The 25,958-nt window shown below is 44.0% G+C and overlaps 1 protein-coding gene across 1 annotated transcript; it reads left to right on the top strand.

The window, feature by feature from the left end:
* Positions 1–222: 222 nt before the first annotated feature.
* Positions 223–24,918, top strand: RIMOC1 (RAB7A interacting MON1-CCZ1 complex subunit 1). Its single transcript, XM_073621775.1, has 6 exons — positions 223–368; positions 9,731–9,837; positions 14,152–14,298; positions 18,618–18,746; positions 23,578–23,692; positions 24,603–24,918. The coding sequence occupies exons 1-6, from the start codon at positions 248–250 to the stop codon at positions 24,848–24,850; spliced, it is 867 nt and encodes a 288-aa protein (XP_073477876.1). The 5' UTR covers positions 223–247; the 3' UTR covers positions 24,851–24,918.
* Positions 24,919–25,958: the final 1,040 nt, after the last annotated feature.

Raw genomic sequence — 25,958 nt, forward strand, 5'->3', positions numbered from 1 at the left:
GTCCTCTTTTCACTCCTATATACATGTATAGAGTTATCACAGGTCCTCTTTACACTCCTATATACATGTATAGAGCTATCACAGGTCCTCTTTTCACTCCTATATACATGTATAGAGCCATGACAGGTCCTCTTTATACTAAAACATTTTATTATCTAATCCACAAAAGTCACAACACAGGGCTGACGTCCCGCACACACTGGTGACCCCTCTATTCCCAGCCCTGTACGGGAGAGCCGCTGATCACATGACCGCACGTCACATGACTCGCCCGTCCAACATGGCGGCGTCCGGCAGCCCGCAGTGGAACGATAGAGCAGAGAAGCTGCACCGGAGGCTGGCGGGGTTGCTGGAGGCGGACAGCGACGGTGAGAAGCGGAGGTGATCGGGGACAGAGGGAGTTCCCATGACATTTGATGACCGGTCTGTATGGAAGGGGGGATGCAGGGTGTGGTGTGATCGATCAGGGGGCATTCATTAAACATGAGCACTTCTCAGCCTTCTACATCTTGCAGGTGACAGTATAAGCAGGAGGTGTATGGACACAAGATCATGGAAGGGGTAGACAAAGGCTTCATAATCCAGGGATTAAGGATGTCTCCTCTGCTTTGTTTATGTTCTGTAGTCTGCAGTCCCTGCATTGCTTGCACTGTATACAGACTGCAGACAGCCCTGCATGCATGGCCTGGCCAATGTATAATCTTCCTAAGGTCCATGTCCAATGTGCAAATTAGTAGCAGAGATTAAAAGCTAATGCCAGCGGCACAGCTCGCCATTTCATGGGCGTCGGTGGCGATGTTGCTCCAGCATTGGGCTGTGCGCCGCTACAAGTCTCTCTCCTTCCACCATTGGGGCAAATTTTCATAGAGATGTATTTATCCTCGCGATATCATCACTATGAATTTTACCGCTAGAGCAAAACACTGCAAAAGCTGAACAACACGTCGATTTAGAAATGTAAGCATCAGCCGCCATTCACACCAGAGCGTGAGCTTGTTTAGACAACTTGGACCATTTTTCATTTTTTTCATTTTTTGACTGACTGTGCCGGCTTTTTGTGTTGGCTGATGGTCGCGGTGATACCTCACGTGCCTGGGGTAATCGCTGTTTGCTTGCATGCAGGACCGATTTGTGCGGTTTCCTTTATGTGCGGGGACAGGGGCACTTTAATTTTTTTATTTTTATTATAAATGTATAGTTATTTTTACCCTGTTGCCTTAAAAAAAAAAAAAATTATAATTTTTGATCACTTTTAGGCTACTTTCACACTGTAGCCGCGAGCACGTTAGTGCTAAAGCTGTTTAAGCTGCGCTTTTACCCCTGCTAGTGGTGGAAGAAAGGGTTAAAACCATCCGTGTTTCAGCGCTTCCGAAGCGCTGCCCATGCATTCCAATGGGCAGGGGCGGTGTAGAAGCAGTGTATACACCGCTCCAAAGATGCTGCTTGCAGGACTTTTTTTCCCGTCCCGCAAGCGCACCGCCCCAGTGTGAAAGCACTCCGGCTTTCATGCTGGGGAGGCATGAGAGGCGCTTTTCAGGTGCTTTTAAAGGTGGTATTTTTCCAGCACTGGAAAAAAAAAAAACTACGGCACACATGCATTTTTTTCAACATAACACATTCAAATGCACACAAATGTGCATAAATGCAACATTCTGCCAGGCAAACCAAACAAGCAAGCATGGTGCATGTAAAATGTAAGCCAGTGCATTACAATGTGTTAATGCATGCACTGTGGTGTGATTGAGCCCTGACCCTTTTGCAAAATCACACTGCACCAAGCTGCATGGTTCTCTGGTGCCATGCGCTTTGGCATGCCACATGCGCGTTAGCAGATGCTTGGAGGTGCAATTAATATGCGTCACTGAAACCCTGAAAGAAAAGGAATGCAGCCGCCTCATCTAAGGACTGGTAAGCTGCAATATATTATCTTGGTATTTTTAAATTTAGATGCGCTTTAAATCTTCAGACACAGTGGGCAGGTTCTGGATTACCTTTCTGTACATTTGGACAGGACCCTAGATAGTGGTCCAGCAAATAAAGAGAAGGGAGGTGCATCCAGGAATAGACTGTATCACCCACTTGGCCTTCGGAAGATTTACCCCTCCCCCCCTTGACCAGGTCATTTTTTGGCTATACGGCACTGCGTTACATTAAGTGACAATTGCGCGGTCGTGCGATACTGTACCCAAATAAAATTGTTGCTTTTTTCCCCACAAATAGAGCTTTATGTTGGTGGTATTTGATCACCTCTGCGTTTTTCTTTTTTTTTGCGCAAAAAAAAAAGGCCGTCAATTTTGAAAAAAGAAACAATATTTTTTACTTTCTGCTATAAAACATATCCAATAAAAAAAAAAAAATAGAAAATAAACAAATTTCAGTCTATATGTATTCTGCTACATATTGTTGGTAAAAAAAAAAAAAAATCCCTATAGGCGTATATTGATTGGTTTGGACAAAAGTTATAGCGTCTACAAACTATGGGATATTCCTGTTATTTAAATTTTTTTAAAATTACAAGTAATGACAGCGATCAGCGATTTATAGTGGGACTGCGATATTGTAGCGGACATTTTGACACTTATGGCACTTTGTGGGAACCAGTGACACTAATACAGTGATCAGTGCTAAAAATAAGCACTGTCTCTGTACTAATGACACTGACTGGGAAGGGGTTAAATATACAGGGTGATCAAAGAGTTAAATGTGTGCCTAGCCAATGTTTATGTGTACTATCGGAAGTGCTTTTACTAGGGGAGTAATCAATTACATCCTCTGCTTTTGCAGGGAAAGAAAATCTGCTTCCTCACTGACAGGGCAGATCCCTGCCTTGTTTACATAGGCAGAGCCCTTTCCTGTGTGTGTTCCGGGCGATCAGCGGGTGTCGGCGATTATCTATTGGTCGGCACCCACTGATCGACATCTGTTGTGTAAAACCACAGCAGAGTCGGGTTGCCAGCGGCGTGCGCTCGCGCCCCCTACCTGGAAGTGTCAGATCACGTATTAGGTATGTGATCTAGTGCAGGAGAGCCTCCCCGCCGCTGTGTATCTTTGTTATGCGGTCGGTAAGCGGTTAAAGTGACAGTAAAAAATATTTTTATGTACTCACCCGTATTTAGGATCAGAGGTATAGTGCTGCTCACCTTTGTATTTGTCTGACTTACACATAAATGTAGATCAAGTATAAAAGGCAAAGGCAAAACGTTTCTTGTTTTAGATGTAGAGAGAAGGGTTAGAGGCTTTTTCAGGTTTTTATTGTTGTCAGTGTCTACGGAGGGAAGTCTCGCCAGTGGGACACAGATGGCATAATAAGTGACAGACGTTATAATCCCCCTTTTACTTTATCCAAATTAAAATAAAAATTGCCTTCAGCCCAGGTTCACACTGACAGCGGGAATGAAATCAGCTGAACTCGCACGATTTCATGCCTGCATGTTAGTCCCGACTTTGGGGGCGATTTCAGAGACATCTGTGCGGGTTTCTGCACAGATGTCTATGGAAATCACACCCCGAAGTTGCCAAAAGTAGTACAGAAACTACTTTTGGGAATTATTACGGTGCCACTATGTCGGCGTTGCACCGATTCGGACGGTGCCATTGCCGCCGATTTGGCATGCGATTTGACATGTCAAATTGCTGCAATGTGAACCAGGGCTCAGTTTTACTTTCAGCTAAAAAGCACTTGATTATTGGTGCTTGCCGTGCCCTGCATATTGGTATGTTGGGGGGGAAGAGAGGTTACCTGCCATAAATAGGTACCCGCACCCACTTACAATATTACCTATTTCTGGCAGGTACCCTCTCCCAAAGCTCATGCTGCTATTTTTCAATTGTTCAGGCACCTGTTATCTGGCTTTCTCGCGCATAGGGCAGCCCATTGAAATGATTGGGCTGCCCTAAATGTGATGCACAGAAACTCGCCAAAAAAAAGCATGTGCACTTTAAGGCACCTCCTTGGTGTGAATGGAGCCTTAGCGCACATTTTGATGCATCTGTATGAAGTGACGGAATAGAGATAGCTCTGTGAACATGCACAATATAACGCATTTTCACAGAACTTGGCTCTCTATTGCACCATCCACAATCTTCACGGTGGTCATATATCTAAAGACGTGTATAATAGGCATATTATACTTTTATTAATGAAAGAATTACAGTCCATTAAGCTTCATCCTTTGCAGTGTTTGCGGTACAGCTTAGTATTTATAGCACCTTATACAATATTCATAGCATTAAGAGTAATAAAGTAGTGCATTACCGCTCACTATAAATTCCTGGAATAACACTTTGATTCTCACATTCATGGAGAAGAAATCATGTTTTTTTACTACTTGTTCAGCCTTTAGACATCTGTGATTTGTGGGATAATCAATCACCTCACCAGGTAACTTTGCAGAATGTCTTCGATTTATAACATTCAAATATGCAACAGTCTATATATAGTATTAACTATAATAGTAAGTTCAGTTTGTTAAAGTCTGAGGCCGGGTTCACACTGGTACAACACGACAGTCGTACCACTTTGGATCCGACTTTGCCCTGCGTCTTGAAGTCCGACATGCGTCCAACTTCAATAAACAGGGATCCGACTTTAATCCCCGACAATACCAGGTACTGTGTCTGGTATGAATCTTTAGGGGGAACTCCACACACAATGTAAAAAAAAAAACGGCATGGGTTCCCCCTCAGGGAGCATACAAGGTCCTTCGGTCTGGTATGGATTTTCAGGGCAACCCCCATGCCGAAAAAACAGCACTGGGGTCCCACCCAGAATCCAAACCAGACCCTTATCTGAGCACACAGCCCGGCAGGTCAGGAACGGGGGTGGGGACGAGCGAGCACCCCCCCCCGAACAGTACCAGGCCACATGCCCTCAACATGGGGGGGGAGTGGGTGCTTTGGGGCAGGGGGGTCCTGCGCCCCAATGAGGACAAGGGCCTCTTCCCGACAACCCTGGCCCGTTGGTTGTCGGGGTCTGCGGGCGGGGGGCTTATCGGAATCTGGAAGCTCCCTTTAACAAAGGGGGCCACCAGATCCCGGACCCCCACCCTATGTGAATGAGTATGGGGTACCCCTGCCCATTCACCTAAAAAAAAAAAAAAAAAAAAATGTAAAAAATAAAACACATTACACATTTTTAAAGTAATTTATTAAAGCAGCTCCGTCGTCTCTTCCGATCTCTTCTCTTCGCTCCTCTCTACGGCTCTTCTCCCCTCTCTCCACCTTCTCCGCTGACATCTTCGCCCCTCTCCAGGTCTTCTCCACTGATGTCTTCTAGCCCTCTCCGGTTCTTCTCCCCCTGTCTGCTGCCTCTGCTGGGTCTTTTCCGCTATCTTCTCGCTCTTTTGCTGGGTCTTCTCCGCTGTCTTCTCCCTCTGTTCTTCTTCTGATGTTGACTTGACGCTCTCTCCTGCTCTAATGCTGGGCGTGCAGTGTGCCACTACTTATATTGGCATGGGGCTGGGTCACTGGAGGCCCACCCCATCATGCCCCGGGCGGTGACGTCATAAGGGCGGGGCCTCCAGATAACATCACCTCATTAACATGGGGACAAGGTGCCTTGGGGTAGGGGGGGCGCAGGGCCCCCCTGCCCCAAAGCACCCACCCCCCCATGTTGGGGGCATGCAGCCTGGTACGGTTTACGAGAAGGGGGGGCACTCGCTCGCCCCCACCCCCTTTCCTAACTTGCTGGGCTGTGTGCTCGGATAAGGGTCTGGTATGGATTTTGGGGGTGACCCCAACGCTGTTTTTTCGGCGTGGGGGTTCCCCTGAAAATCCATACCAGACCGAAGGGCCTGGTATGCTCTTGGATGGGGGACCCATGCTTTTTTTTTTCTTTTAATTTGTTGTGGAGTTCCCCTTCAAGATCCTCAAAGCACAAGTCGCATGCCAAAGTCAGGTCAGTTAAGACGGCAATCCGACTTCAGTGATATTCAATAGGCTGAAGTAGGATCAAAGTCGGACCGACTTGTGTCGGACCAGTTAAGACGGCTCCCATACGGAAACATTGATTTTCACACGTCATGGGACATGAGCTCCCAATGTCGGAGCGTTTGTTTTACCAGTGTTAAAGAAATATATATGTGGTGCTACCACTTTACCATTGTGAACCCGGCCTCAATCCACCTGCAGCAGAGTTTTATACAGGTGAATCATTGCCTGCTTTTTGCATTTTTCAGGAATACCAGTGACATTTCTGTAATCAATTTTCCAGCTGAGATGGCAAAGCTGATGGGGAAAATCTTGCTTCTGTGTCCCTCTTGGTTATAGGAAGCCAGTGCGTGTGTTTCAGCGTGGGTGTAATGCCAGGATCCTGCAGACACTCAGTACATCTACCTGCCTGTACCTTCATATGGGCAGACAGTTGCTACAGAGCAGAAGGAATCAATGAACTGCCAGAGCGTTCACCAGCACCCTCGCAGTTCATTGAGAACTACAAGCTATCTGCCTCAGTGACAAATGGGCCATGTAGTTGATTCATTCACAGAACTCTGTTAATGAATGACGCAGCTGTGTGGGTGGAGCCCCAGTAAGCATTGCTGTTTTTAACAATGTGACAGCGGGTGTGGGGAGAGGATCTCCTGCCCACTGTCATGGGGTTGGGTGAGAGGGTGTGCTCCAAAGTAACATGTTTATGTGTGTACCATGTAACGTCTTACAAAAGGTAAACATATCTTTTAATCCTTTCCCTTTACTTCGTACTGACCTGATGCCGTGGGACGGGGTTTCACACACAATCCGGTAGCTGCAGCCACCGGGATTGTGTGTAAAACTGACAGACAGATGCATTCGGGAGGCTGCTCTGCCACCCGATTGCTCACACACCCCCAGTATCGGCACCCCCTCCATGCAAGTGTGCCCCTGCCATGTATTCTGGGCTCTGTATCTGCGGGACCGGTATGGTGGGTGCCGGTGGGTGGAGAGAGGAGAGCGGACACACATCTGCTCTCCTCCCCTTCTTGCTGTGACCCAGAAAGCAACGTCTATGACGTCACCTCCGGGTCATCCTGTCACTTTCCCCATGTAGCATATCCGGGAAGGGATGTATTGCAATGCGATCTGCATTACAATACATTTAGTGGCCAGAGCACAAATAAAGTTACACCCAAGCACATAAATTCCCCCACCCCCCCCAAATTTTTTTGGTGGCCCCCGACATATACCCACATACAAGTGTAAACACATGTCGGGGGCGCATACACATTAAAACGTTGATTGCGATACACGTTGCATATCGCCGTGCACGCTGGAGTGAGAGCAATAATTCTAGCACAAGACCTCCTTCGTGACACTAAACTGATGACCCACAGGGGGCTTTGCGTCGCCTATATAAAATATAGGGTACTGAAGTTTGTCGCCATTTCACGGGCACACAAACATTTAAGGTTTGACATGTTGGGTATCTCTTTACTCTGTCTTTTATATTTTACCAAAAATGTGTGTCGTTTATCGCATTTCTTTGCCCTAAAATTCACTTTGCATTAATATCATGTGACATAAAAAATTGGAGCTACCACTATTTTAATCTCTGGGGTGTCTGCTTTGAGAAAATATTTAATGTTTGGGGGTTTTATGTAATCTTCGGGCCTAAAATGATCTTTTAAACGTGTGTGAAAAAAAATGCCCAAAAAATCGTCAACGAAAGGGTTAAAGCTCATTAAAACCCTGACAGAATTAATCTTTTGGCCTTTTGGTGGCATCAAGCAGGGTTTGCATTCCCATACAGTTCTATGGGAATGAAAAACTCGATCCAGATAAAACCTATGTCAAGGGCGCTCAGAATGTCAGGACCAGGCAGTTAGTGTCTTTATTGGACGGATGAAGTGGTCTTCAAACACTTAGAGATTGCTCCCCTCTTTGAGTGCAGCCCTAATAGAAAACAAATAAAAGAAAAAAAGGCTCCTCTAAGTGCAGAATTAAAATTTTTAATATCCCCAAACAAGATTAAAAACACTTACAGAATCAAGGATAAGAAGAGGCATAACATGGATGTATGAAGCACGTGATCCGGCATCAGGAGGTCCCAGTGTATCGCTGCTTTCCAGGGATAACGATATGCAGCAGCAGAAGGTCCCAGGATAACCAGCAGGTGAACACCCGAGGCTCTGGGAACACTGGTGAAGGAATCGTGTCATCTGAGTCAGCGTGGAGCATAAATCCTGGAAATGACGTCAGCGGGAGGGGACAACAACCAGCATGGACCGCAAACAGGAAATAGGTCATCAAAATGGGACGCGTTTTCGGAACTACTGCTTGGTTCCTTTTTCAAGCAATGTAAGTGCTTTTAATCTTGTTTGGGGATATTAAAACTTTTAATTCTGCACTTAGAGGCGCCTTTTTTTCTTTTATATGAAAAACTCACTGCAGACCAGTAGGCTTTAATAGGATATGTTTTTTTTTTTTCATAAAGCAGAACTCCAGTGTTTTGGATAGAGTGGGTAAGGTGTAAAACCTCCAACGGGTGTTTTTTTTTTTTTGCTGCTGTCTGCTTCCCTGTTGCAGAGATTTCCCCTTAGACCGCTTTTACACTGGGGCGGTTTGCAGGGGCTATTGCGCTAAAAATAGCGCCTGCAAACCGACCCGAAACAGCCGCTGCTGTGTCTCCAGTGTGAGAGCCCCGAGGGCTTTCACACTGGAGCGGTGCGCTAGCAGGATGGGAAAAAAAGTCCTGCTAGCAGCATCTTCGGAGCATATATACACCGCTCCTGCCAATTGAAATCAGAGGCGCTTTGCGATGGTTTTTAACCCTTTCTCGGCTGCTAGCGGGGGTAAAACCGCCCCGCTAGCAGCCGAATACCGCCGCTAAAACAACAGTAAGGCACCGCTAATAATAGCACCTCCCGCCCCAGTGTGAAAGGGGCCTTACTTCCTTTCTCGGGTTTCTCAGGTCTAGTGGTGACTGGCATAGGAAAAATCTAGCCAGTGGGGACACAACCAGCACTAATGACCTAAACCTTTACACTGTAAAAAACAAAAGAAAGGGCGCATTATCTTTTATACACCGTTTATTGATAAGATAAAAGCAAATATCATCAATTGAAAGTGATATCAAAGACTTTGTTGTTTTTTTTTTTTTTTTTTTTTTAAAGTACCTGTTGTATGCAGTGGTTTTGCACAGAGCAACCCGATCCCCCTCTTCTCGTGTCCCCTGCTGGCGCTCCTGGCCCCTCCCTCCCTTCGAGTGCTCCCAGAGCAAGCACTTTGCTATTGAGGCACCCAAACATGCTCGCTCCCAAGCCGCTGCTCTGCGTGTCTATTGACGCACAGAGACGCAATTCGGCCCCGCCCCTCTCTCTCTCTCTTCATTGGCTCATTAGCTGTGATTGACAGCAGCACTCTCAGCCAATGAGGAGGGAGAGTCCCCGGAGAGCCAAGACTCTCGTGCATGTCACTGGATCGTGATGGGGCTCAACTTGTTCATAAATAGGTTTGTGAGCATAATATTTGCTTTTATCTTATCAATAAATGATATTCGGTATAAGGATAATGTGCTAGGCTGGTGCTCCCTTTCTTTTGTTTTCACTATGTGGACAGCAAACTGACGTTTCATTCGAGACTTTAAAGCAGAACAGAAACAGAGAGAATTATTTGATTCTGAGCGCCACACTTGAGAAGCGCAGGCAGAGATTTTCAGTACTGTCAGATGTCTAACCCCTCCCTGGTAAACCCAAAACTAAATAAATAGGTTCTGGCTGGCTTTCCATGCTAAACCCAGTTTTTCTTTATTCAACAGATCCACTTTTATTAAAGGCATCTGCAACACTACAGAGTTTGAAGGACACGTGTTCCAGAGACACCCAGAACTGTAACAGATTATCATGCTTGCGCCTCTATAGTCAGGTGAAGTATTATCACAATGTTGTCAATGGCAGTTTATTCTTCCAGCTAAAGATTTGGATTTTAAAGTGGTTGTAAAGGCTGAAAGTTCTTTACCTTTTGCATTCTATGCATGAAGGTAAACAACCTTCTCTGTGCACTGACAGGCCCCACTCTCACTGGAGCGCTGAGCTGTGGAGGGGGTGGGGAGCGGCCGTCTCAGGCTCTCAGCGGCTCGCTGAGAAGCTGAAATGGGCATCAGTCCAGGCACCTGGCGGATCCAGACTCTATTGTTGGGATGACGCGGTGCCTGGACTGATTCTTGTGACGTCGGCAGAAAGCTGATTTCAGTCCTCTCTCTGCTGAAAATGAGTCACAGGAGTGCAAAACGAATTGCACTCCTGTGACCAATAGGAGAAGCCCAGCGAAACGAGCTCGGGCTGGACTTCTCCTTTAAGAAGAGCGCTGACTGTAATATCCAGCATGAATGAAACTGTCAATTCTACAGTAACCAGGAGCAATGCAGTCCTAGCATACACTTTATTGCAGGTAACTTATTTCATTGTAAGCTTTTCAAAAAGCATTTGGGGTTGTGAGCCCACACATATGTCAGATTAAGAGAAGCGGCTGTGTCTTTCTAGCGACTGCATCCCAGTTGACATGAATGTGACTGCCTGTATGGGGATGCACGGTGCAACCCGTGTGAGCAAACACGGCCCTCTCATGGGCGTACCATGTAGTACCCCCATTTGAATGAGGCTTTATACTCACCTGAGTCCCCCCATCCAGTTCCTTCACTGTTGCTATTTCCTCCAACACTTTTAAGCCTTGCCGGTCAGCCCCCTTCAACACTATGGGTCCAATGTCATCTTTCTTCAGGATCCTAACAGGACTTCTCTGCTGGTCAGCTAATGAAAATAGTCCACATTATACAGGCAATGATGGTGTTTTTTTTTTTTTTTTGTTGTTTTTTTTTGTTTTTTTTCTTCTCAACCCAGCGATCAAATGGGGTGGGATAAGGGTTACATTCATCCTGGAGTTGGGCTTTAAAGAAATAATTTCCACTTTTGCAGCCAAATTGGGACAACACCTCATTTTAGATTTGTTTACACAGTATTACTTTAAAAAAAAAAAAAAATTGCAGCTTACCTTTTTTACTTTTGTTTCTTTCCCTTGGTTAAAAAAATCTTCTTTTAACTTTACAATGGACAAATATGATTGGTGGTATGCATTTGTAACTTGTTTTAACAACACCAGAGTTTAAGAGTTTTAAAATGGTTCTAAAGCCTAAACATTTTTTACCTTAATGCATTCCTTGCATTAAGGTAAAAAAAAAAATGTTTAGGTTGCATTATGACCCCTCTTTTCTCTTCTAATTAGTCCTTGCCTGGTCCAGCGCTATTCCCATCTGTAGTGGCTCCTCTCTCACTTCTCAGTCTCACAGGTTTTGCTGAAACAGGGGGAGCCATTGGCTTCTGCTGCTGTCAGTCGAATCCTGTGACAAGGGGGGGGGGCAGAGCAGTGCTGTCTCTGCCTATGGATGCAGGCAGCATGGTTACCTACAGGTATGTCCCCATACCAAAGGGCTTGCTATGAGGGCACACCAAGAAGAGGAAAAGCCAAGAGCGCCCTTCGGGGATGCGAGAAGCGGAGGTTCGGGGCTACATTGCACACAGCAGGTAAGTATAAACCTGTTTGTTATTGGGGGGAAAAAAAAATTGCGTTTACAGTCACTTTAGGCCGCATGCTGAGTTGTGCATTCTTGACTTATTAGTACACATGACAAATGGGAGATGTTGTGTGAGAGCACTACAGTTTAATTACAAGATAGAATAGTATGTGGCGCTAGTCCATCCTCCCGTAACTAACTGCAGAGAAGCAAAATGGGTATTACAAATAACAGGTGTGTGACAATAGGTTATAGCCACTAAACCAATAAATAGCCTGCCTGTGAAATGAATCAATAAATAACATAAAGTGACTAGTGCAAAAATAAACTTACTAGTGCAGTGACCAAATCGCAAAATAAAATGAATAATCAAAATCTCATAATGGTGACTCTACATGCAGTCCAAAAAATGTAAAAGTGCAACTATGCTTACATGTGCAAAAAATATTTATAATAGAAACTTGCTTGCTATAACATATGACGTGTGACTTCGTCTTCTCTAAAATGTGACAAATAAACCAGTATATAAAAATACCATAAATAGTAAATTGCAAATGCGGATGCAAAAAAATAATAGTTACGCAACAATATATAAATAAATCTGAACAAATAGTGACATAGGTGCAATAAATATTAAACACACATCCCTTCAATGTGAGATGCTAAAAACCAAACAAAGAATAAAAACAAAAAATGAAAATTGAAAAATGAAAAAAACAAATAAAAGGGTGTAGTTCCAAAAAATGTGACAATGGTGCAATGCAATCCACACCAATATCATGCACAAAAAGTGACTTCAAGTGTTCCAAAAGTCTATTAGAGACATGCAGATAATAGTGACTTAGTGCTGTTCTTTGCTTCTGGTGCACACGCCGATTGTTCCCCCCAGCCTCTCACCTCCAGTAGCGGCCCCCAGTGGGCCAAATCAAGCAGGTAGATAGTGCTCTTGTAAAGGGGATAAGTTTCCTGCAGCAGCAGCACCGGCATTCACCTCCTCTGCGGGATGTCCGTGGCTCTAGCTCTCCGCTTCACCTCTCTCCACTCACAGTAATCCCGGGACAGTGATCAATAAAAAAGGAATAGCTCCCATAGTGTAGTAGTTAAAATACACGTTTATTGTAGCATATGTAGTAGTAACTTACATTAAAACAAACAGCGAGCAGTGTGAAATGCTGTAAGGCTTCCGGGTTCGGCCGTCCCCAAGAAGCGTCGGCACCTGGCTGCTCCTCCTACCCTGACGCGTTGCGTCACACCACGTGACTTTATCAAAGGGATGAGGAGTCCGGTGCCCACTAGCTAGTTTAAATAGACACCGCTGTCATAGCAATGCCTAACATAAACATTATACGATCCTCCGTGCATGCCCACAACACTTAGTGGAAGGTGGACTATAGAGGGAGTGAAAATTACCAACTAGAAATAAACCAGTGTCCTAATAGTATCTATAGCTTCCTGCAACTGATACACCGCTTGCGCCATCTGGTGGTGGTTAAATTAACTCACATAGCATTAACCCTAATAACCAGGAAAAAATAATACTCAGAAAGACGCAGGAACACAGGAGGAAAAAATTCCAGTCTAAAACCACCACAATAGTCCACCCACCAGAACACAGCAAAGTTGATCAAATGCCCATATACTCAATCCAGGGCATATTGAAAATAAAATAAAAAAATAAAAATGAAATTGCCAATAAAAATCTTAAAATGAGCCTACACTTAAAACAATCATTGAAATCTAAAATCTAAATCAAGGTGGGAGAATAATGGTAGGGTGGGAGGCATATTCCACCCATTATTCTCTGGTGTGGGAATAAAGACATGAGAAGTATATACAATATAAATTCAGATCTGGATATAGAGAAAACTGAAAATATTAAAATATAAAAAAAAAAAAAAAAAAGTAGCAACCCATTAAAAATTAGAAATAAAGCAGTTCAAATCAAATTCCACATTGTGTCCTGAAGGCGATAAAGTTCGTAGTTAATTACAACAATTCATTTTCGGGGAGCAGCTCCATAGTTAGCCGTGGCCCGACCTCAAATGCACCCACCACAACGTATAGCTGGCTTTAACAGCAAGGAGCACATGGAAGGGCGACGCATGTCAAACAAAGAAATTCCCAGCTCAACCTACCAGCCAGTCTGCAACAAACCGAATTGTCCTGTCTAACGGTTTAAAACAGGAGTTTAGTTTGCCCATGTGTGCAGATACATGCGTAAGCTGCAGAGTCACGACATGGCACCCCAGTATTAGCTGCAGACCTAATGCTATAAATTATGAGAGTCTCCATAGTAGGAGCACATACAATTGGATTTGTTGCAGGCTGGCTGGTAAGTTGAGCTGGAAATTTTATGTTTTGGTTTGTCAAAAGGCAGCTGTGGCCCAACCACTGCACCAACCACCTTCAAGTGCATCCTGCTTTTGTTTGGGAGCCATTAGCTGGAGTCAGAACCACCTTCCAAATACCCCATTTTGCCGCCAATCTTAACAAGTCCCAAATTATGGAAAAAAGCAAATTGACTACAGCCCCATGAGCCAGTAGGAATCTACAGCAAGGGTTGTTTTTTTTTTAAATGTGTTAGGATTCTAATTTTCTTCCAATTATAGTTTAATCCAAGAACCTGTGTTGCATACTTCCCACAATATAACATACCTGTTCTCTTGCAGGCTATATTAGACATTACTTACTATGAAGAGAATCGGCTGGTGGATGAAGAGTTTGCGAGCGATGATTCACTACAGAAAGTCCAAGAACTTATTCAGATTATTACAGAGCCGGAGAGTTTAGCTGAAGAGAACAATGCTTCCAAGCAGGTGCTTTAGACTTTCAATTGTGTTTCTTGTGTACTTAAAGTGCGAGTAGACATAGCCTATAATAAAGGTTAACTGTAGGTACAGTGAATATCACCTAAACATGCACGGTTTAGGACAGGGGTGGGCAACCCCCGGCCCGCAAAGCCTCTTTTGCCGGCACTCGACTCCCTCCCCATCAGCAGAGCAGTGCAGGGAAGTGTCAATGCGACACTAATGCATTCCAATTTCAGAATTCCCCACACTGCTCCTGCACTGAGGGGTTGTCTGGTTCTCTAACTTTGCTGTAGCTGCGATCATCAGCTCTTGTGATGGGGAAAAGATTGGATACAGTTCTGCTGGGGGGGGGTTCCCTGTTTCCAGGAGCAGGGGGACTGTCATTGGCCACTGCTAAAGCCAATTACAGTTACAGTCCTGCTAGCCACGCCCACCATCTGGAGGAAGAGGACTCACTTGGTTGTCAGCGTCACTACCAATCTCAGAAAGAAGGGATTTTACTGATTGAGAAAACCACAATCAGGTGACAGTTTGTGGAATTACTGTTGAGCTTTTGGGAACTTTGTTGAAATTATTCCTGAACCTTTGTGTCACTTCTTACTGAACCCCTGCACTCTGTGTCTCTTTAAGCCACAGCCAGTATTCAGTGCAGTGAAAATCACACCAGACTTTTGTTGCGGCGCACTTTTCCTCAGCTGCGGATTCCCAACTTATGATCCTGCATACAGGCCAACTGCTTTCAGAAAATGTCCCTGACATGAGCTCATCATTGCGCGTCCATTCCATATGCTTGTATGTGACATCACATACAAGCACGTGGGCTGGATACGAGAGGTGGATCAGCAGGATGAGTGTGCCAGGACAGGTAGATGTGTCTCATCTCTGCTTCCTTTCACCACTTTGCATATCACGCATATCGTAGATGAGAGGAGGGTACAGTGGTGGGGCAGATGAGCAGGGAGGTACAGTGGTGGAAGAGATGAGAAGGGGGTTCAGCAGTAGGCAGAAGAGCAGCGGGGTTTAGTGTTGGGGCAGAAAACCAGGGGGGCAGAGCAGTGGGGCAGATGTGAAAGGAGGCGTATTGGTGGGGCAGGAGAGCAGGGGGAACAGTGGTGGGGCAGGAGAGCAGGAGGGAACAGAGGTGGGGCAGATGTGCATGGAGGTACAGTGGTGGGGCAGATGAGAAAGGGAGAACATTGGTGGGGCAATTGAGAAAGGGGGAACATTGGTGTGGCAGATGAGCAGGGTGGTACAGTGGTGGGACAGAAGAGCAGGGGGTTACAGTGGTGGGACAGAAGAGCAGGGGGTTACAGTGGTGGGACAGAAGAGCAGGGGGTTACAGTGGTGGGGCAGATGTACAGGGTGGTACAGTGGCGGGGCAGATTACAGGGTAGTACAATGATCTGAGGTGTGGAGTTGCAGGCATTGGGGTTGATCTGAGGCGTGAGAGTGCAGGATGTTAATTTCTCACTACTAAAGTTGTTTACAACATGTAAAAAATCATTTTCGTGATTGAGAGTGTGAAGTTTACATTTTTTGTTATAAAATCAGTACGCTCCATTTCTTTGAAAACATTTTTCGGCACACTGTGCTCAAAAGGTTGCCTACCCCTGGTTTAAGAGATATTTACACTGCATGCAGCTAGTGATGTCACCGGCACATGTGCTCTGAAGGGACGGCATGCCAGTGCTATTCCTACAGAGCTCTGTGCCGTGGCCTGTGACTCCCGCGCATGTACGAGAGTGATGTCATCGTGGCGTGGACCCGGAAAGGAAGACTGGTTGAAGATGGAAGCACTGTAAGCAGCAACAGCGTGGAGGTATTTCATAATGTGCTAGCATGTGATACATACTAGCACACTATGCAATTGTCTTGTAGGGTTTACAAAAAATAAAAAATAAAAGTGCGGTTTACTACCGCTTTAACATACCCATCATAAGCCTTTTATATCTGAGTCTTGTGAAAATTAAAGAGAACTTTGGGCACACTTCTTTTCATTTTGACTGTCTACATAATTTAGAAGAGACAAACAGTTCTACTGATTATCTACAATTCTGCTGCATTACAGACCTGCTTGGGAATTTTATGGGGACATGAATCTGTGTCCAATTATAAATTCTTAGAACCAGTTCACACTACATGCAGTTCAGTGAATTTTTTATTTTTTTTGCATCAAAAACACATGGATAGTAGGTTATATGGTTTCCAATGGCATAGTTCACACCAGTGTGGTCAGTTCCAGGGCTTTCCAGTTCTAGAAAAAAAAAAGTAAAACGTGCTGCATTTTTCCTGCACTGGACTGTTTTGGAAAGCACTAAAATGCATCAGAAACACACCACAATGCACTGGAATGCATTAGACACACCGGACCCCAGTACAGTGAAAAAAAAAAAGCATCTGGAATGCACCTAGAAACGTATCAAAAACATTTTAAAAACACGCATGCAGAAAGGCATCTGGAATGAATCTAGAGTGCGTTTTTGTTGTGTGAACCAGCCCTTAAAGTAAAGCCGGGTTCACATATGTGCGGCCGCGGTTCCCAGCATGGGGTCTGTTGTGTTTCTGTTCACTGGTTCAGTTGTGATTCAGGTCCAAATTTTTGCCTGAATTTGCACCTGAACCGGTCCCAAAAATGCACAGGACCCTTTTGGAACCCGCACCACGTCTGCCCCGGACATGTGTGAACCAGCTCCATTGAGAGCCAGTCACACTCACATGTCATGCGAATCGGATACAGAGAAACCACATCCATATCGCACATATGCGAACCTGGCCTTAGTCATGCCCACTAGCAGACACCACCACATGCCAGTTATAAACTTTATTAGTCAGAAGGTCTTTTTCTAAGGGTTCTTTCACATGGGCTTATCCTCTAAGCGGATTCTGCTTGCTCAGCGGGGTATCGATCCACTGATACCCTTTGAGCAGGCGGATGACAGGTCCGTCTCCTCTTACTGTGCAGAGACAGACCTGTCAGAGTCCCGCTGTCCTCTATGGGCAGATTGGATGAAAACGGACTGCCTGTCCGTTTTCATCCGATCTCATCTGTTACAATCCTCCAGACGGATGGAAGATAGGGTCACCATCCGTCTGGATGTCTCGGATCGGATAGCAGCGGGTGTCAGCCGACACGTCAGTGCTGACATTGGCTGCTCCGTAGGAGTGAATGGAGGCTCCAATCAGGTCCGCCTGAAAAACTAACAGGCGGACCTGATTGGAAAGCCCATGTGAAAGGGGCCTTGGTCGTACAGAACAGGAACTTTAGTCTTTAAGCCCTTCGTGACCAAGATCAGAACAAAGCTCAATGCCCAAACTCAGTTTTGCAAATTTGATATGTGTTAGTAACACATGTTGCAACTACTTAGTGTATCCAGGTGGATTATACAATGTTTTCTCAGGACAGATTGGTTACTCATTTAGTGGTTTACACTTGGTTAGTGTTAATGTATTTCCCCTGATTTTATTTTATTATCAAAGGAAAACTGGCCCAAAATAGTAAAAAAAAAAAAAAAAATTCATGCCATTACCATGATCATCTCCAAAAAACACCTGGAAAATAAATTCTCCTACTCCTGGCAATTGTGGCAATACCACATATGTGTGGACTATTTGTTCTTTGTAGTGTGCCAAGAAACAATAGCACACATTTTTTTTTTTGTCCTACCTAAACACATTTGTACTGACCCTAAGGCCTCATACACGCTGAATGTTTTTATAGCTGCTCCTAGAGGCGTCAGGAAAAAAACATCTGCCAGTATGTCAAGGAGCAGCAGAGTTAGGACAGTAAAAAACGATTGCTTGTAAACGCGTCTAAACGTGCATTAACGCTGGGTGTGAACTCATTTCAATGGCCAGAATAAATTATTCTGGCCAATGAAATTAATACCCAAACGCTTGACGCCTGTAAACGCTCGTAAAAGCGTTAGAAGCTTTTACAAGCATCAGGTGTTTTTTTTTTTTTGCCAAAAGGCTGCTGCTAGGAGGAAGGCTTCTAGGCGAGTTTAGAAAATGTCCTGTGTGCTTGAGATCTCAATTTAATACCTTTTTTCCCACCTAAACGCCCGTTCATACTTTCTTTGGTCTCTAAAAAGCGATCCATGCAGCGCCCAGGAATAAAACCCACTTCCTTGTGTTAATGAAGGTGTCTACATCATAGCTCAGTCTAAACAGCCATTTAGTTATGAATGATAGCATCTGTTGTCATAGAGGACGTTTTATGAAACATGCAGCTGAAGATAAGGAAGTCCCAGTATTTTATGTTGTGTAGATGATTATTTTCGCTAGAATGAAATTGTGATTTTTTTTTTTTTTTTTTTTTTTTCCAGCGTTTTCTCCTTGACATGGATGTTGAGGAATGCCTGCACTGGCGGCGAGGAGCCTTGCTCTACATGTACTGTCATACTGTGGGTGAGAGAGAGAACTGGAACCTGAGTGATCAGAGAACTTTCCACCAGGTAAACACAGCAACCAAAAGAACAACCGTGAAGACACCATCATATCTGGGGCAGTTAGATATTTCCCATTGAGGTTCCTTGTGGAAGCAATCACTTTGTTCATTGGTTATATTATAGTGCTCAATCTTCTGGCTTAGTACTGCAGGTATATTTTGTTATTGGCCTCCAGATACTGACATACAGTTCCTTGAAAAAGTATTCATACCCCTTGAAATTTTCCACATTTTTTTCATGTACTGGAGGATATTAGGATGTACTGGAAATGGAGCGAGTACAAAGAAGGGCAACAAAGCTAATAAAGGGTCTGGAGGATATTAGTTATGAGGAAAGGTTGCAAGCACTGAACTTATTCTCTCTGGAGAAGAGACGCTTGAGAGGGGATATGATTTCAATATATAAATACCATACTGGTGACCCCACAATAGGGATAAAACATTTTCGCGGAAGGGAGTTTAACAAGACTCGTGGCCATTCATTAAAATTAGAAGAAAAGAGGTTTAACCTTAAACTACGTAGAGGGTTCTTTACTGTAAGAGCGGCAAGGATGTGGAATTCCGTTCCATAGGCAGTGGTCTCAGCGGGGGGGCATTGGTAGTTTCAAAAAACTATTAGATAAGCACCTGAACGACCGCAACATTCAGGGATATACAATGTAATACTGACATATAATCACACACATAGGTTGGACTTGATGGTCTTTTTCCAACCTCACCTACTATGTAACTATATGTTACAACCAAAAACGTAAATGTACTTTATTGGGATTTTATGCGATAGACCAACACAAAGTGGCACATAATTGTGAATTGGATAGAAAATGATAAATGGTTTTTCAACATTTTTTTACAAATAAATATGTGAAAAGTGTGGCGTGTATTTGTATTTAGCCCCCCTGAGTCAGTACTTTGTAGAACCACCTTTCACTGCAGTTACAGCTGCAAGTCTTTTTGGGGATGTCTCTACCAGCTTTGCACATCTAGAGAGTGACATTTTTGCCCATTCTTCTTTGCAAAACATCTCAAGCTCTGTCAGATTGGACGGCAGCGTCTGTGAACAGCAATTTTCAAGTCTTGCCACAGATTCTCATTTGGTTTTAGATCTGGACTTTGGGCCATTCTAACACATGAATATGCTTTGATCTAAACCATTCCATTGTAGCTTTGGCTGTATGTTGTTGTCCTGCTGGAAGATGAACCTCCGCCCCAGTCTCAAGTCTTTTGCAGACTCTAACAGGTTTTCTTCTAAGATTGTCCTGTATTTGGCTTGATCCATCTTCCCATCAACTCTGACCAGCTTCCCTGTCCCTGCTGAAGAAAAGCATCCCCACAACATGATGCTGCCACCACCATGTTTCACAGTGAAGATGGTGTGTTCAGGGTGATGTACAGTGTTAGTTTTCCACCACACATAGCGTTTTGCTTTTAGGCCAAAAAGTTCAATTTTTGTCTCATCTGACCAGAGCACCTTCTTTCACATATTTGCTGTGTCCTCCACATGGCTTCTCCTAAACTGCAAACAGAATTTCTTATTGTTTTCTTTCAACAATGGCTTTCTTCTTGCCACTCTTCCATAAAGGCCAGATTTGTGGAGTGCACGACTAATAGTTGTCCTGTGGACAGATTCTCCCACCTGAGCTGTGGATCTCTGCAGCTCCTCCAGAGTTACCATGGGCCTCTTGGCTGTGCCTCTGATTAATGCTCTCCTTGCCCGGCCTGTCAGTTTAGGTGGATGGCCATGTCTTGGTAGGTTTGCAGTTGTGCCATACTCTTTCCATTTCCGGATGATGGATTGAACAGTGCTCTGTGAGATGTTCAAAGCTCAGGATGTTTTTTTTTATAACTTAACCTTGCTTTAAACTTCTCCACAACTTTATCCCTGACCTGTCTGGTGTGCTTCTTGGCCTTCATGATGCTGTTTGTTCATTAAGGTTCTCTAACGAACCTCTGAGAGCTTCACATAACAACTGTATTTATACTGAGGTTAAATTACACACAGGTGGACTCTATTTACTAATTAGGTGGCTTCTGAAGGCAATTGCTTCATCTAGATTTTAGTTAGAGGTATCAGACTAAAGGGGGCTGAATATAAATGCACACCACTCTTTTCACATATTTATTCGTAAAAAAATGTTGAAAACCATTTATCGTGTTCCTTCCACTTCACAATTATGTGCCACTTTGTGTTGGTCTATCACATAAAATCCCAATTAAATACATTTAAATTTTTGGTTGTAACATGACAAAATGTGGAAAATTTCAAGGGGTGTGAATACTTTTTCAAGGCATTGTACATAAGGCCAGTTGATTGCTGTGACTAATGAACAGCAACCAGTGAAGCCCAATCCTAAATGTAAATATATGTGGATTTAGATTGCACCATGTTTAGATATTTATGGATTCATGTGAACTGAGGATATATATATATTTTGCACTATATACAGTTGATATAGAAAAGAATCACCCCCCTTTAAAATAATCACATTTTGTTGTTTTGTAGCCTAAAATGAAGACAGACACAGTTTTTGTTTTATCCTGCTGTATTTACTTATAACAACCAAGTGAAAGATACAACACCAACATGTCAAAAAAAAATATGAAAAATGTAAAAACAGAATCACTGAGTTGTAAAAAGGATCACCCCCCTTATGTTAGTATTTTGTTGGATCACATTTTACTTTAAAGTGGAGTTCCTGGCTTTTTTCCATTTATTAAAAGTCAGCAGCTACAAAAAGTGTAGCTGGTGACTTTTAATAAATAGCCACTGACCTGTCCCATGGTCCAGCAATGCGACCGCCCAAAGCCTCCACTCTCTCCCCCTCCTCTCCGCGGCGCCGTCATTGGAACTGTGGGCACTCGGCCGTGACAGCTTGTGGCTTCATGGCCGGGCGCGCTCTGTGCATGCGCGAGTCACCCTGCGCTCTCCGAGTGGACAGGCAATCTTCTGGGACCTGTGACGTGTTCCAGAATATTGCAGGGAGGGAGGGGCCGCCTAGGCAGCCAGAATGTGGAAGTGGGACAGGAAGTCCCACTCAAAACAAGGTACCCACTCCCCCCCCAAAAAAATGACATGCCAATTGTGGCAGGGGACAAGTAGAACTTAAAGCGGACGTTCCACTTTTTTGGGTGGAACTCCGCTTAAATGACAGCCTTTAGTCTGTTGGGCTATGTCTCTAGTAACTTTGCATATCTATACTTTGCAATATTTGCGCTCTCTTCTTTGCAGAACTGCATAAGATCAGTTAAATTTGATGGCGACTGTTTGTAGACTTCTGTCTTCAAGTCATTTCAAAGATTTTCAATGGTGTTTAGGTCTGGGCTCTGACTAAGCCATGCACAGACATTCACCTTTTCCTCCTTCAACCACTGTGTGGTCATTTTCACCTTGTGCTTTGGGTCATTGTCATGTTGGAAGGTAAACCTTCTTCCCATTGACCTCTTTCTGGCAGAGGGCAGCAGATTGTCCTCAAGAATTTGGTATTTTGTCCCATCCATTTCTCCTTCTATCCTTTTACAAGTGCTCCAGTCCCTGCTGCAGAGAAACACCCCCATAACAGGATATTACCACCTCTATGCTTTACTGTAGAAATGGCATTATTTGGATGGTAAGCTGTATTGGATTTTCGCCAGACACAATTAAATTTTAGTCTCATCTGACCATAACACATTTTTCCATGGCAAAGCTCAGTCGTGACTGCATATGGCCCTTCTTGGGGAGTGTTTTCTTCTTGCAACCCTCTCATACAAGTCCCATTTTTGGAGAATTTGTGGTTTTGTTGTCACATGCACACAATGACCACTCTTTGTCATAAATTCCTGCAACTGCTTCAGAGTTGATGTAGGCCTCCTGTTAACCTCTCTGATCATTTTCCTCCTGGCTCTTTGATCCAGTTTGGGGTGGCGTCCTGATCCAGGGAACTGAACTCCAGTAAATGAAAGGGGCGAGCCAGGTAAGGGTGGGGAGTAAAGCTGGATGATGCTGAACATGAGTTGTGTTTGATGTACTGCAGCATCTAATGCACACTATGTGAAGCTCACAGTGTACATGGAAATCAGAGAAAACAATGCAGGAGAGGAGCCTTGACTACTGTGCTAGACTGAAGTGAAAGCTGGAGGTCATCTTTTAAAGTGATTGTAAAGGTTTGAATATTAAAAAAATAAAAATAAATAACAAACATGTTATACTTACCTGCTCTGTGCAAGGGTTTTTCCACAGACCAGCCCCGATCCTCCCCTTTTGGGGACTCCTGGCTCCTCCCCTTCATCGGGTGCATGGGGGCACCTGTGCGGGCGCATTCCCGAGTCCCGCTGCTGCGTCCATTGACACAGACAGCGAGGCCGGCCCTGCTCCCGTGTCGCTGGATTTGATTGACCTCAGCGGGTGCCAATGGCTCCTGCTGTTATCAATCTATCCAATGAGGACAGAGACATCGGCTGGAGCCGCTGGGCTCGTGCACATCGCTGGAGCTGATAGGCTCAGGTAAGAAAAAGGGGGGCTCTGGGGGCTGCTGCAGCACAGAAGGTTTTTTACCTTAATGTATAGAATACATTAAGGTGAAAAACCGGGAGACTTTAAATCCCTTTAAGTGCTACTGACCAGTAACAAGTATAGATTAGGAAATCTGACTTCATTTTGACATCACTAACAGCTTATTCTGGCTCAGTGATTTTGCTTGTTTCAAAGCCACTGAATCAGCATGACAGCCGGGCAACTAACATTTTTGGAAGGCGAGGTCAACATTGGCAACCTATAGATTGCTTATTTTTTCTATTTTTATACTGTTTCATTACTTATACTGTATAACCTACAGTATAACATATCTTATGTTTTCCAGTGTCTCAAGGATGGTGTTTACTATCTGCTAAAAATGCTGAAGACAAGAAATCCTGTGCAACTGAACAATGACATTTCATTTAAAGACATAAACACGGCCACTTTGTTGGCTAAAGGTACAGTAGCTTTTATTGACATTGCATGTTTGTTATTCAGAGGAATTAAACACCACACAGGGTAAACGTTTCCTTAACCTTCTCCCATTACCCCTCTGAACTGATGTTTTAGTGTCTGTAACCTTTTTGGGGCCAAACTGTTCACACTGGGCCATCAGGTGAAAAAGCCGGCATGATGTATGCAGCCGACTTTGGCAGTGAGGTCTCGGTGAGAGATATATTGATTCTCGGGAGGTGGGGCCCCATTTTTTTTTCATAAGTGAGTTCTTTTGGTCAGTGAGGCCACTCATTCCAATTAAAGATCACACTTTGTTCGGGGCCCCTCACTCGCACGGCTGTCAAGTTGGAGCAGCGGCTATGTCTGTACAGGCACTGCTATCCAATTGACATGAATAGGACTACCTGCATGGGGATACACAGAACACTTGTGCAGGCAAACGTGACCCTTGCATTGGCATACGCTATAGTGCACCAATGTGCACAAGGCCTAAAACTATGCAACCTGGAGACACTGAATCTTTAAATGGAGAGTTAAGCAATCCTTTTGAGTGTCTCATTTGCATTCTCCATAATATATAAAAAGCAGGAGAGTGAGACCCCCTATAATAGCCACAGCACCTATGCAGAAATCTGGCTAATCTACCCAGTAGACACACAGTACACTTCTTTTTTTTTTTTTTTTTTTTTTTTTCCAGCGCACAAATATTTGGGGTTTAATTCTATGTAGTTTAAATATAAGAAACTGTCAGGTGCTTTACCTCTCCAGCATCTATTACAAATTGGCATATGAGTTTTGGGTAGGACTTTTTAAGAAAATCCTTTTTTTTTTTTTTTTTTTTACAATACATGTGCAGTTTGTAAATTCTTTTGAAATGTTCAAGGTAATAACCGTGCATTACTCCCCACTTAGGTATCTTCAGTGACGTCCATGTCTTGGCTTTAATGTACTGCGGGGAGATGTGTTTCTGGGCCCTCAGCTACTGCTCAGACATCCAGCCTGGATCTGATTCTGAGACGCACAGCAAAATTCTGAACTTTAAAGAAGTTGGGGAAAAGGTTTTGGACACTTATGTTAGTGTTTGTGAAGGTCCTCTAAGTGCACAAGGCTGGAATACAGAAAACGCCAAGAAGATTCTAGAGTTTCTAAAAACGAGATGAGGTTTAATGAATGTGCTTGCTAATTGTGCCTATTAATTCAGTTTTATATTTAAAGTATTATAAATTTATGCCATAGCCTTTGCATTTTCTTGATTAGGGAAAAACTCCAGGCAAGTGTACGAAACCTCCCTTTTTGTTCACTTTTTCTGAATGAGCCACAAAGGGGAGGTGTTAGTAGCTGTGGAGATAGACTGTCCAGAGAACCTTTACTTTGTCCTAAATGAAGGTTCACATGATGGGAGTTTCTGCATTGCAAATGTTTGTGCATAGTGAGGATTTATGCATGCCACACATGTATCAATTAGAAATTCTTGCTGTGTTTGTTAGGGTATAGAGTTGGAGATGTTAGGGATTGGGCATAGCTGTAGTAGTTGCTTGGGGTGCAATATATGGATGCAGTGGATGGGAAGTAGGCTAGGGGTTTGCAAGGTTGGTGTATGAAGGAATAGGGACGCTGGGAGCGGGATGATCTTGAAGTCTATGAAGTATAGGAACATGTAAAGGCAGAGCTTGGGGTGGAAATGTAGTCCGATAAAAGGGACTTGCAATACAATACTCCAAAGAAGCCCCTTATAAACAAAAACTGCCCTGTTTACTGACTTTAACTTGGGTCTGGTATGATCTGGATCATGGCCTTTAAAGTACCAGGAGTATTAAGCGATAAGAACCATGAGAAAAGTGCATCCCCAACAAAGATGGGTGCATACTGAACTTTTCCACACTGCTCGTGCAGTGACCAAAACCCTTCCAGATCTACTCAGAGAGAGGGGAAAAACAATTGTACCGCCAAAAATGTACCGAAGGCTCAAATGACTGCAAACAAGAATAGCTATATTATGGGTCTATTGCTGCATGCTTCCATCAACTGGAAAAGATGTTATTGGCTGGGTAGAATGGTCTTCCTCTTTGAGAAGCACCAAGCTGCCAGAACCACCAATGAAAATTAAAGTCCAAGGCCACTGTTTTAGATTTGGGGCAAATACAAACGCAGTGGTGTTGGACGGCAGTCTGCCAGCACATAGAAAATGTTAAAGCTTATATGAAACTTTAGTGGTTGTGTTTACATTTTCTACTATATGAATTAAAGTAGAAGTAAAGAAAACTAGAC

The sequence above is a fragment of the Aquarana catesbeiana genome, linkage group LG01 (genome assembly GCF_042186555.1).
Source record: "Aquarana catesbeiana isolate 2022-GZ linkage group LG01, ASM4218655v1, whole genome shotgun sequence".
NCBI lineage: Eukaryota > Metazoa > Chordata > Amphibia > Anura > Ranidae > Aquarana > Aquarana catesbeiana.